The sequence below is a fragment of the Pleurodeles waltl genome, chromosome 9, assembly GCF_031143425.1.
Source record: "Pleurodeles waltl isolate 20211129_DDA chromosome 9, aPleWal1.hap1.20221129, whole genome shotgun sequence".
Classification (NCBI taxonomy): Eukaryota; Metazoa; Chordata; class Amphibia; order Caudata; family Salamandridae; genus Pleurodeles; species Pleurodeles waltl.
Genome location: NC_090448.1, coordinates 994,591,321 through 994,603,783, shown reverse-complemented (window position 1 = coordinate 994,603,783; position 12,463 = coordinate 994,591,321). Strand labels below are relative to the sequence as shown.

The 12,463-nt window shown below is 49.4% G+C and overlaps 1 protein-coding gene across 12 annotated transcripts in view; it reads right to left on the bottom strand.

The window, feature by feature from the left end:
• Positions 1-12,463, bottom strand: part of KTN1 (kinectin 1) — a 653,615-nt gene that overhangs the window by 106,477 nt on the left and 534,675 nt on the right. For all 12 annotated transcript variants that reach the window (XM_069208520.1, XM_069208523.1, XM_069208524.1 and 9 more), the window contains one exon: positions 10,400-10,471. In XM_069208520.1, the coding sequence (XP_069064621.1) occupies positions 10,400-10,471 (72 nt within the window). The remainder of the gene's footprint in view (positions 1-10,399; positions 10,472-12,463) is intronic.

The window sequence follows — 12,463 nt, the reverse complement described above, 5'->3', positions numbered from 1 at the left end:
AGACATCAACCAAGTCGCGATTGAGGTGGGTCTCCTGAGAGCCGAACATCATAAGCTGGCCGACAAAGTCAAAGATACGGAGACTAAGCTGGCGGACATCACCCCAAGGCAGAAAGACATGGCGGCGGAAGTAACCTCACTGGCTGACAGAGTAGCAAGACTTGAGCAACGCGCCGAAGATGCCGAGGGGAGGAATAGAAGGAACAACGTACGAGTGGTGGGTCTTCCTGAGGGGTCGGAAGGGGAGAACATGGTAGAATTCCTGGAGAAATGGTTGAGCACGGAGGTTGCGCCGGGATGCCTGACTCCCTACTACACGTTAGAATGCACTCACCGCGTGCCATCAAGACCGCTGGCTCCTGGCAGACCCCCGTGCCGTAATTGCTAAACTACTGCATTACAAGGACAGGGATATTCTCCTACATAAAGCCAGAGAAACGGGCCCGTTCAAGGTAGCAAACGGAGAAGTAACACTATTCCCAGACTTTACACTGGCGGTCCAGAACAGGCGAACCTCATTCTTAGCGGTCAAAAGAGCATTACGAACCAAAGGGATCCAATACTCACTTCTATACCCCGCAAGGTTGAGAGTGATCGTAGATGGAAAGACCACTTTCTTCCAATCCCCGGAGGAGGCTTGGGACTGGCTCGAGAGGCGCGGAGCCCAAAAAGCTACGACCGTCGCGCACGGACGTTGGAGCGAGCGGGACCCGCCGAGCAACTAGGAGGAAGAGGCCCGGGGATCGCCCGCGCCTGGCCCCGACGAAAACGCAGAGGGAAACAGGCAGAAGAACGGCCCTAGAGGCGGCGGCCCGGGTCGGTTGCGAGGTGTCCTCCCGTGAGGGCTCAGAGGTGGACTCCGATGACACGATAGTGTCCTCTGCCGGGGGCTCGGGGAGCCCGTCCCGGGCACCAAAGGTGACTCTGCAAACAGCCGACGAACTTGTTTGACCTGGCTGCGCGACTGGGCCTGAAGTCATAACGAACTGAACAAATGATTGGCCCCTCCGGACCTGGCCGCTTCCCCCCTGACTATACCTCTCGCCTGTCTGATTGGCTGGCGAGTACTGTAATTATGTGTTTGGTAAAGTTGCACCGTTGCACGTTTTTTTGGGCTACCCATAGTTCCGAGGGTGCCCTGGGGAGGGGGAGTTGGGGTTTACAGTTCCGAGTTAATCCAACAGCATGGGTAATTGATTTTGATCACAACGTAGGAGCGAGTGCAGCAGTGGGTGGATTGAAGTCTCGGGCGCACTGGTCCTCCAATTGTCAGATCCCAAGATCAAGATGGCAGATTACAATATCATAACCTGGAATGTCAGGGGGATGGGTACCCTGGCCAAAAGACATAGAATATTGTCATTCCTAAAGAGAAGGGGGGTGCAGATAGCAATGCGCAAGAGACCCACCTAGCCCCAGGAGAGGGAGAGAAACTCAGACGAAGATGGAGAGGGCGAGTGTTCGCTACGGAGTACTCAGCCTACGCAAGGGGCGCAATGATATGGATAAGAGCAGGTGTCCCCCTGACAATTGAAACCGCAAACATAGACAAGGAGGGCAGGTTTGTGATACTGGAAGGCAAACTGCATGGGACCCCATTAGTTTTGAGTTGCATCTACGCCCCTAACCAAGATCAGGTTTCATTCATGACGAGCCTATCGCGACACCTCACCCGCCAGCACACAGGGGAGGAACTAATAAGAGGGGACTTTAACGCAGTACTAGACACAAACATGGATAGATCCACCCTGCCCCTACAGGGAGCCACATCAATTAAGATAGCACAAAGCTTGGTCCAATGGCTTGACTCATGGGGGTTAGTGGACATATGGCGAGTGCATCACCCAACAGACAGGGACTACTCGTACTACTCGGGCCTCCACCACATCCACACCAGAACTGACAGGGTGGTCTGCACCCCGGGCCTGGCCCGTGGGATGATACGTTCTGAATACCTCGCCCGAACAATCTCAGACCACAACCCACTATTATTAACACTGAGGACATCGCAGGATAGACCCCCCATACCGTCATGGCGGCTTGCCCCCGCGGCGCTCGAGGATCAAGCGTATAGAGAGGCACTACGAGACTACCTTTCAGAACACATTGAGATCAATAAAGGATCCACCCCCTCCAGGGCAGTGGAGTGGGAGACACTCAAGGTGGGGACGAGGGTTTTTTGCCTGGGGCACTAGAAAAGGAGCTCACTGCATTAGAGAAGGTCATACATGAGTGCGAGCTAAGTCTGGGCCTTGCAGCACACGAGGAGGAAGAATATAACCGTGCCCGCAGAGAACACTCCAAAGCCGAAGAAAAGCTTAGATGTCATAGCATGCAGAAATATCTGGCATCCCTGCAATTGGAGAAGGGGAGGTCGGGCAGGCTTCTGGCATGGCTGGTGCGCCTGGGCGGGAGCAGCGAACCCATCACTAGTGTAACAGACAAAGAGGGAAACCGTAGACTTAGCCCGGGCCCCATCAATGACGCATTCAGAGAGTATTACATGCACCTGTATGGCAGACCCAGAAACCTAGAGCCAGTGACCTTTGACAATTATCTGCGACAGACCCCGCTTCGGGAACTGAGACCAGAGGACAGAGACAGCTTGGGGGGGGGGGGTGGTGACTATAGATGAGATCAACGACGCCATAGCGCATGTGGCCCCTGGGAAGACCCCCCGGAACAGACGGTCTCTGTAGGAAGTTGGCTCTGTATGCACTATTTCAAAGTAAGGAATAGTATGCACAGAGTCCAAGGGTTCCCCTTAGAGGTAAGATAGTGGCAAAAAGAGATAATACTAATGCTCTATTTTGTGGTAGTGTGGTCGAGCAGTAGGCTTATCAAAGGAGTAGTGTTAAGCATTTGTTGTACATACACACAGGCAATAAATGAGGAACACACACTCAGAAACAATTCCAGGCCATTAGGTTTTTGTTATAGAAAAATATATTTTCTTAGTTTATTTTAAGAACCACAGGTTAAAATTCTACATGTAATATCTCATTTGAAAGGTATTGCAGGTAAGTACTCTAGGAACTTTGAACAATCACAATAGCATATATACTTTTTACATAAAACACATTTAGCTGTTTTAAAAGTGGACAGTGCAATTTTCACAGTTCCTGGGGGAGGTAAAGTAATGTTAGTTCTTGCAGGTAAGTAAACCACCTACGGGGTTCAAATTGGGGTCCAAGGTAGCCCACCGTTGGGGGTTCAGAGCAACCCCAAAGTTACCACACCAGCAGCTCAGGGCCGGTCAGGTGCAGGGTTCAAAGTGGTGCCCAAAACGCATAGGCTTCAATGGAGAGAAGGGGGTGCCCCGGTTCCAGTCTGCCAGCAGGTAAGTACCCGCGTCTTCGGAGGGCAGACCAGGGGGGTTTTGTAGGGCACCGGGGGGGACACAAGTCCACACAGAAAGTACACCCTCAGCAGCGCGGGGGCGGCCGGGTGCAGTGTGCAAACAAGCGTCGGGTTTCCAATGGATTTCAATGGGAGACCAAGGGGTCTCTTCAGCGGTGCAGGCAGGCAAGGGGGGGGGGGCTCCTCGGGGTAGCCACCACCTGGGCAAGGGAGAGGGCCTCCTGGGCGTCACTCCTGCACTGGAGTTCCGATCCTTCAGGTGCTGGGGGCTGCGGGTGCAGGGTCTTTTCCAGCCGTCTGGATTTTAGAGTCAGGCAGTCGCGGTCAGGGGGAGCCTCGGGATTCCCTCTGCAGGCGTCGCTGTGGGGGCTCAGGGGGGACAACTTTGGTTACTCACGGTCTCGGAGTCGCCGGAGGGTCCTCCCTGAGGTGTTGGTTCTCCACCAGTCGAGTCGGGGTCGCCGGGTGAGGTTGCAAGTCTCACGTTTCTTGCGGGGATTGCAGGGGTCTTTAAATCTGCTCCTCTGGATACAAAGTTGCAGTCTTTGTTGAACAGGGCCGCTGTTCTCAGGAGTTTCTTGGTCTCTTGGAAGCAGGGCAGTCCTCTGAGGATTCAGAGGTCGCTGGTTCCAGGGAAAGCGTCGCTGGAGCAGGTTTCTTCTGAAGGAGGGAGACAGGCCGGTAGGGATGGGGCCAAAACAGTTGGTGTCTTCTTCTTCTTTGCAGGGTTTTACAGCTCAGCAGTCCTCTTCTTCTGTAAGTTGCAGGAATCTAAAGTCTTAGGTTCAGGGAAGCCCTTAAATACTAAATTTAAGGGCGTGTTTAGGTCTGGGGGGGTTAGTAGCCAATGGCTACTAGCCCTGAGGGTGGGTACACCCTCTTTGTGCCTCCTCCCAAGGGGAGGGGGTCACATTCCTATCCCTATTGGGGGAATCCTCCATCTGCAAGATGGAGGATTTCTAAAAGTTAGAGTCACTTCAGCTCAGGACACCTTAGGGGCTGTCCTGACTGGCCAGTGACTTCTCCTTGTTTTTCTCATTATTTCCTCCGGCCTTGCCGCCAAAAGTGGGGCCGTGGCCGGAGGGGGCGGGCAACTCCACTAGCTGGAGTGCCCTGTGGTGCTGGAACAAAGGGGGTGAGCCTTTGAGGCTCACCGCCAGGTGTTACAGCTCCTGCCTGGGGAGGTGATAGCATCTCCACCCAGTGCAGGCTTTGTTACTGGCCACAGAGTGACAAAGGCACTCTCTCCCCATGTGGCCAGCAACATGTCTCGAGTGTGGCAGGCTGCTAAAACCAGTCAGCCTACACGGGTAGTTGGTTAAGGTTTCAGGGGGCACCTCTAAGGTGCCCTCTGGGGTGTATGTTACAATAAAATGTACACTGGCATCAATGTGCATTTATTGTGCTGAGAAGTTTGATACCAAACTTCCCAGTTTTCAGTGTAGCCATTATGGTGCTGTGGAGTTCGTGCATGACAGACTCCCAGACCATATACTCTTATGGCTACCCTGCACTTACAATGTCTAAGGTTTTGCTTAGACACTGTAGGGGCACAGTGCTCATGCACTGGTGCCCTCACCTACGGTATAGTGCACCCTGCCTTAGGGCTGTAAGGCCTGCTAGAGGGGTGACTTATCTATACTGCATAGGCAGTGTGAGGTTGGCATGGCACCCTGAGGGGAGTGCCATGTCGACTTACTCGTTTTGTCCTCACCAGCACACACAAGCTGGCAAGCAGTGTGTCTGTGCTGAGTGAGGGGTCCCCAGGGTGGCATAAGCTATGCTGCAGCCCTTAGAGACCTTCCCTGGCATCAGGGCCCTTGGTACCAGGGGTACCAGTTACAAGGGACTTACCTGGATGCCAGGGTGTGCCAATTGTGTAAAACAAAAGTACAGGTTAGGGAAAGAACACTGGTGCTGGGGCCTGGTTAGCAGGCCTCAGCACACTTTCAAATCAAAACATAGCATCAGCAAAGGCAAAAAGTCAGGGGGTAACCATGCCAAGGAGGCATTTCCTTACAGTCTCCCCATGGACTTTTACAAAAAATACAGATCCTTGTTAGCCCCAAGCTTGGCGGAAATGTATGCGGAGGCGGTGCGGCGCGGAGAGTTACCAGGCACGATGCGCGAAGCACTAGTAGTGCCACTCCCTAAGTCCACCAACAGTGAGGCCTCGGTGACAGATTTCCGCCCACTATCAATGCTGAACAGCGACTTTAAGATTCTTAGCAGGATCTTGGCCGACCGCCTGATTCCCCATATGCCCACGCTGATACACTCTGATCAAAACGGTTTCATTCCGGGTTGCAGCACCTCCCTAAACCTTAGGCGTCTTTTCTCGATCATGTGTATGCCCCAAGAATCGATTCCACTGACTGGGCTCCTGTTGGCGGTGGACTTCGAAAAGGCTTTCGATTCAATTAGGTGGGACTACCTTAGGTCGGTGATGATGAGGATGGGCCTGGGTGAGAGCTGGGTGAGGTGGGTTGACCTACTATATTCGTCCCCGCTAGCAAGAGTGAAGACGGGTAGAATTATATCCAGAGCATACCCAGTATTTCGTGGAACCAGACAGGGATGCCCCCTCTCCCGCTTCTGTTTGCCTTGGCGATTGAGCCCCTCTCGAACCGGCTGCGGGAGGAGGGAGCAGGACGGGGGGTAATGTGCGGACCTACTGAACATATTGTCTCCCTGTATGCTGACGACATACTAATATACCTTGGGGACGGCAACAGCAACCTCCCCTGGGCCCTCGGGGTCTTGGAGAAGTTTGGCGAGGTCTCCGGACTTCGCCTAAACCATGGCAAAACGTATGTGTTCCCTCTGTCTTCTGGTGGCGTGCGTCCTGCTTCATGCCCGACAGACGTGAACTGGGCCCCCCGAACCTTCAAGTATCTGGGTATCCAGATATTCCACGAGCTGGGAGATCTCAGGGAGGGTAATCTGGGCAGGGCACTGCGATCACTGAGGTCCTCAGTAGGATTCTGGCGTTCTTTGAAACTTACAGTAATGGCCAAAGTGGCACTGTCCAAAATGATTATGCTCCCCCGACTCCTCTATTACTTCGCAAACCTGCCGTTGCTGATCCCCCCATCATGGTTCCGCGACCTGAAAATGCTCCTAAGAGAACTAATCTGGGACGATGGTCGTAGGCGCACCGCACTCACAACCCTCTGCAGACCGACTCAAATGGGAGGAATGTGTGCCCCCGACTTTGAGGCTTATTACTTGGCATCCCAACTACAAAGGGTATCTGGTTGGATGACGGACAGAGGACCACTGGACTTGTGCACGACCCAGGGGACAATAGAAGCAACATGGATTGTGGCACGCATGATAGGTAGGAAGATAGCCCTACCTGGTAGCAACATAATGACGAGTGTTGCATTGGCATGCTGGGAGAGGTGCATGAAAACAGTGGGAGTGGGCCCCCCCCTATTCTCCGGCTCTGCCGATTTCGCACTGGTCCTGGGGACTGGGCCCGGGAAGCCTCAGACTTGGCCCATGGACAAGAGCAGGGATCGAGACCGTGAGCGGCCTCTTTAATAGGGGGTACTGAGGGAATTTTCTGCCCTAACGGAAGTGGGTGTTCCCCGGGGCCGGTTCCTACTCTTCGGGAGGCTGGTTCACACCGTGAAAGATCATTGGTGCACGATAAACGCAGAACCCGCAGTCCACGGGGTACTGCACCTCCTGTTGACATTGGGGGATGGAACCCCACCTGATAGCTAAAATTTACCGGGCCCAGGCCCACGCTGTATTAGACCCCTTACAATCCCTGAGGGAGCGATGGGGAGGCACCATTGGGAGGGAATTGACAGAATCAGAATGGAGCAAAGCACTAGCATACCCCCGGGTGGTCTCACGTAACACGCAATTACGATATATCCAATATAATTACCTACACAGAACGTACCTCACACCGCATCGACTATTCCGAATATACGGAGGGACCCCCAGGACATGCCCAAGATGCCAGGGGGGCGAAGCAGATTTTGACCATATGGTGTGGGGGTGCCCGGTGCTCCAGATTGGCTGGAGGGAGGCACTGGCTACCCTCTCCCGGCTACTCGGAGTGGAGCTACGGCCCACCTCGGACCTGTGCTTGCTGGGACTCAGGCTGACTGAGTTAAAGGGGAAAGTAAGAGGGCGTTTTCTAGACCTAACGCTGGCCCTCTATAAAAGGCTGATCTCAAAAGGCTGGAGGGCCCCGGTCTCCCCATTGCTTACCGATTGGAAAAGGGATGTCACGAAATGGTCCAGGGCCGAACTACAGGTCCTGAAGGCCGAGGAAGCCAAGGGCATCAGACTTGTTCCTACCGCCCGACCTGGGAAGTACTGGTGACGACTTGGGACGAACTAACCAAGAGAACAACAAACACCGATGTAGGGGTGGCCGGGGGACGGCATGCTTCAGGGGGTGGTCCCGAGCGGGAAGTTGCCCGAGAAACGCCCTGAGGTGACTGAACTGACAATCGGACCGCATGGAGAAACGATAAAAAAGCCACACGAATCGCCATCAGCTACAACGCCTCAGGAGCAAGGGGGTGGAAGGGGCGGATAGAGCAGACTCCTGCCCCACTCACACACTAGTGCGCCCCGGACACGGCCCTCACAAGGGTGTCACTGCGCGCCAGCTCCTTAAAGAACATTAACCACAAGTGTTACCCACACAAAGCTGTAAAGTTGTCCTTTTGTCTAGTTTGGCTACCCTTCCTATCCCCTCCTAGTCTCCCTTTCCTCCCTTCTACTCCCTTTCCCTCCCATTATTTCCGATCTTCACTTCCTAGGATCCTTTCTCCAAGTTGCAAATAGGAACGGGCTTTTTCTTCACAAATTTGTTACGTATAAAAATGGCATAAAACCAATACTTTAAGATCAACGGCGAGCTCGGCGCAGAGGGTCAAGGGGCTTAGAGCACCAGAGTTAGGACCCGATAAATGCACAAACAATACTTTGGGCGCCACAAGAACAAAGTGTAACACGAGTAATGTATGCTACAACTGTGACCAGTTTATGTGCTCATGTATAACTAGTGCAAGTAATTACTTTGAACTGACATACAAATGTATAATAACAAAATGTTAATAAAATATGTTTAAAAAAAAAAAAAACTATTTTAGGATATAAATGTGCTTTCCTCAAATGAGCAATACTTTTAGGGCTAACCTGACATCTCTCTATTCAGGAAGCCTGCAATGTAAAGTTATTTCCTGGTGCACCATATGGCTCTGAAAGAAACCCCTTACGTGCCCCACCAAACCTGTAGGGAGGCATACTTTTCTTGCCAATTATATGTGGAGAACAGGGAAGAGAGAAAATGAACTGGATCTCTCAAGTGCCTGAAGAATTTTCTTGTTTGATGAACTGTCCCTAGAGGACTAACGTCATTGCGCACAAGGAACTAGAAACAAAAGTTACTTCCCTTTGGGAATCATCTTTATGGTGGATACTCTAACTTCCTGTAAATTATTTACCTTGTGAATCTTTCCTCCTCATAGCTAAGGAGACATGCATCACTCACACAAAAGTGTAATTGAGCCTGACAGAGCCTTAATATATACACTTCACAGACTTAGTCAGAAACGAAAAGATCTGTCCTCTGAAGAGCTTGGCTATATATACAACTGAGAAGGGCCAGTGGCATTGGCGTCATCACTCTTCCTCAGTGAAGGCCAGGTTCAAAACAAGCTGTCAAAGTATTATACTTCAAGTTCCCAGAAGCACCTCTGAATCAACCTCATGATTTAGAGCGGGAGATATATTTTCATTCTAGAGAAATGCATTATGCCTGGAAGACTGGTATTCGCGCAGATCTCAACCTCTTATGTTTATTTTTTTCCCCTCAGTCCCTGGAGTGGAAGAACAAAGTTTAGTCCTACTCTCACGGCCACTCTGCTGTCTAGGAGGCAACGTATACGCCCAAGTGTGCCAGATCCTGAAGATCATACAAGGCTGGAATTACATAATTGTGACGTATAATGTTTCTTCTCTTAAAACCTTGGAGACATTGTTTATATTTAGATGAACATCCAACAAGTTAAGAATACATGTATGTTCCATGCGATATCACAAATATGGTGAAAATGTGAAGCATTTTATTTGAATAACACAAATCTGAACACATTTAAATGAAAATACAATTTTAGAGAACCGAAAGAGATGGCTTAAAGCACTTATTTAAGAGACAAGCCTGAAAGGCCTATGACTGAGGCAGTGCACCTTGGGACTCAAAGAATTATTATTAATAGAATAGTGTTCTGGGACCGTACACGCCAAAGCAGCATGCCCAAACAATTGCTGACTTGAATGCTAACTTTATTATTCATAGGAGTGCAACAGAACTCAAAATAGTATTATATAATTGTCAGTCATACTGAACATCCAAACTCCACATACAGTGGTCATGGGTGTCAGTCATGATATTAACTTTCCGCATTTGCTGAAAATCTTAAAACATGAAAGCATTTTGCTGCTACAGAGAAAGAAAAGGAAAATAAAAGCAAAAAAAGACTATAAATACAATAAAAACTTGTGTGACTACTATAAGTTTTGAAGATCTTAGTCTATTCTAGCCTCCTGAAAGCTGGGTGTGGAAAAGGGAGCTACAGTGTCCGGGCAAGACATCACCAGTTACATATTGGAGTAAATTCACATCCATTCTGCATCATGCAATGCAATCCAACGACATTTTAAGTGGCATCCATGAAGCAGCGAGAGCATGTAAAAGGTCTCATGTATCCCAGCCTCTGGCCAGGATATTTCACAGATAAATAATCTGAGAGAACAATAGACATTAGAAATCAATCCCATTACTTTATAAAGCACTGGTCCCGTGTTTTACTGATATCATCTCAAGGTAGGATTCTGACTTCACAATAATGGACAGTCATGAATATCGAGGTCTTGTCAATAAAGGTAAGGAGGGACTTCCACATTATGTTTGGAAAAACCTGCACCACTAGCTAAAGAAGTCAATAATTCACAACAACATTAAAAAAAATATAAAGTATTAATAGTTTATGAAACGAAGACCTACGTTTTCAATGTTCTTGTTTTCAGTCTTTAAACTTGCTATTTCTTGCTTTAAAGAATTAACCAATGAGCTCACCTGAAATGGTTAGCAAAATATGTTAGAAAATTCACCAACACATAAAAGATGATTATGAATCAAATGGTAGCAGCTTGACAAATCCAATTCTCAAAGCATAGTTACTATTTGTACAAAGAGAAAGTTCCTAAAAAACGTGACACATGAATATCCACAAATCAGTCTTGAACAATTGTTTATAACAGTTATTTAACTTCTGTAAAGCTCTGTCTGGTGAATACTTCAACAACACATTCCTCAGCTTGTCAATCGCCCCAAACACCAGACAGGATCTAGAAAACTCTATGCAATGCCACCTATTCACAAGCATGTTGCTGCATCAGCCTCAATCTTCAGATATGGCGATATGAGGGTATATTTAGGTGCCATCTTGAGCGTTGGTGTCAATTTACTCAATTGCATTTTCCATGCCAGAGATGTGGAGTGTGACCAACAAATTGGGAATATTGACAGGGTTGGTAAACTAGCCTGGTATCAGAATGCTTCTGAAAAGGCTATGCCACAGAATGGCGAGGAGAGTGGATGGGGAGTAGGAGGAGACCTTGTGAATCAACGCCATAAAGCAATGCGGCTTGCAGAGGTGAGTCTGAGGAACCGGCTTTGCACCAGGAAATCCTACAGGACCAATTGGGTACGTTAACTCTCCCAGCGAACGGAGTCTTGTGCTTGGCGAATGTATGGACCAAAACCCATGTGGCAGTTCAGCAGACTCCAAAACACAAAAACTTTGAGCCAAGGTCATAGTGGCAGCCTTTTAACTGGATGGAATGTGCCTGAACACCCTCAGGAGGATCCTTTTTGTAAAAATAAATAAATAAATCCATAGTGATTAGTTCTGTTTAGCACTACCTTTCCTCGCAATATTGAGTAAGACAAAGAGCTGATCCGTCCACTCTACTTCTTAGCCCCATCAATGGACCCACTCATGATACAGCCTGGATGGTGTACCCTCTTCTCCTCTTTAGAGGTTTATGGTGGAGAGAAGAAAGTGGGGAGCATGATGGGACTGTTCCACAAAAGGTAAGTCCATTTTCAGAAGAAAGGCTGGACAAGCCTGAAGCACCAGTGAGGGGGACAACGAAGCTAGTGACTCAGTGACTTGACACTCAGGCAATGATGAACACAGAGTTAAGAGCCTCATGATATACCTGTGCACAGGATCAAAAGGAGCATACATCAAAAAGTTAAAGAACACATTCAGAAAATTCAAAATCAAGATCCAGGATGGATGCTGAAACACCTGGATCACAGCCTAAATGTGCTGGATTTATGATGGAGGAAAAACCCTGAACCTCACAATGTCCAGAACAGCCCTATAAAAGGCAGCCTCTGCAAAGGCTTCATGTGAGAATGTGGCCCGTTGATTGAACACTCCAAAGATGTCAGGAGGTTCGCTGTCATCTAGAGGGGGATCTATGACTGACCGTGTCAAGTCCTCATTTAACAGCCAGACTGCGAGGTAGGAGAAAACTGGTATCCCCAACCTTCAAACACCTGTGTGGCACTGGCAAGGCTGAAGGGGAGCAGAGCAAACTGAAAATGATCCTGCTGACCAAGAACAGCAGGCAATATCTGAGGGACTCTAGAATGGGCACATGAAAGCATCTGGCCTGCAGGTTCACGTTAACCACCCAGTCACCCCAATACTGGCCAGACAGAACCTGAGCCAGTGTAAGCATTTTAAAAAAGTCCTGAGTAGAAAGGCATTCAGACAGCAAAGATCAAAAACAAGACAAAGGTTTCGGTCTTACTTCAGCATTAGGAAATAGCAGAAGTAAGAACCAGTCCCTATTTCCGAATTAGGCACTCTGCGCCTATGGCTATGGCAGCTTTGGAGAACAGAGCCTGCACATCTTGCAACAAGATGGACAGATGTTTCACTGAAAGCCGCTCTAATGTTGGTGTAATATATGGCTGGTCGTCAAGAGGACATAGCCCTACCGATCTGAAAGACCCATTTGTTAGATGTGATATTTTGAAATTCTTGGAGAA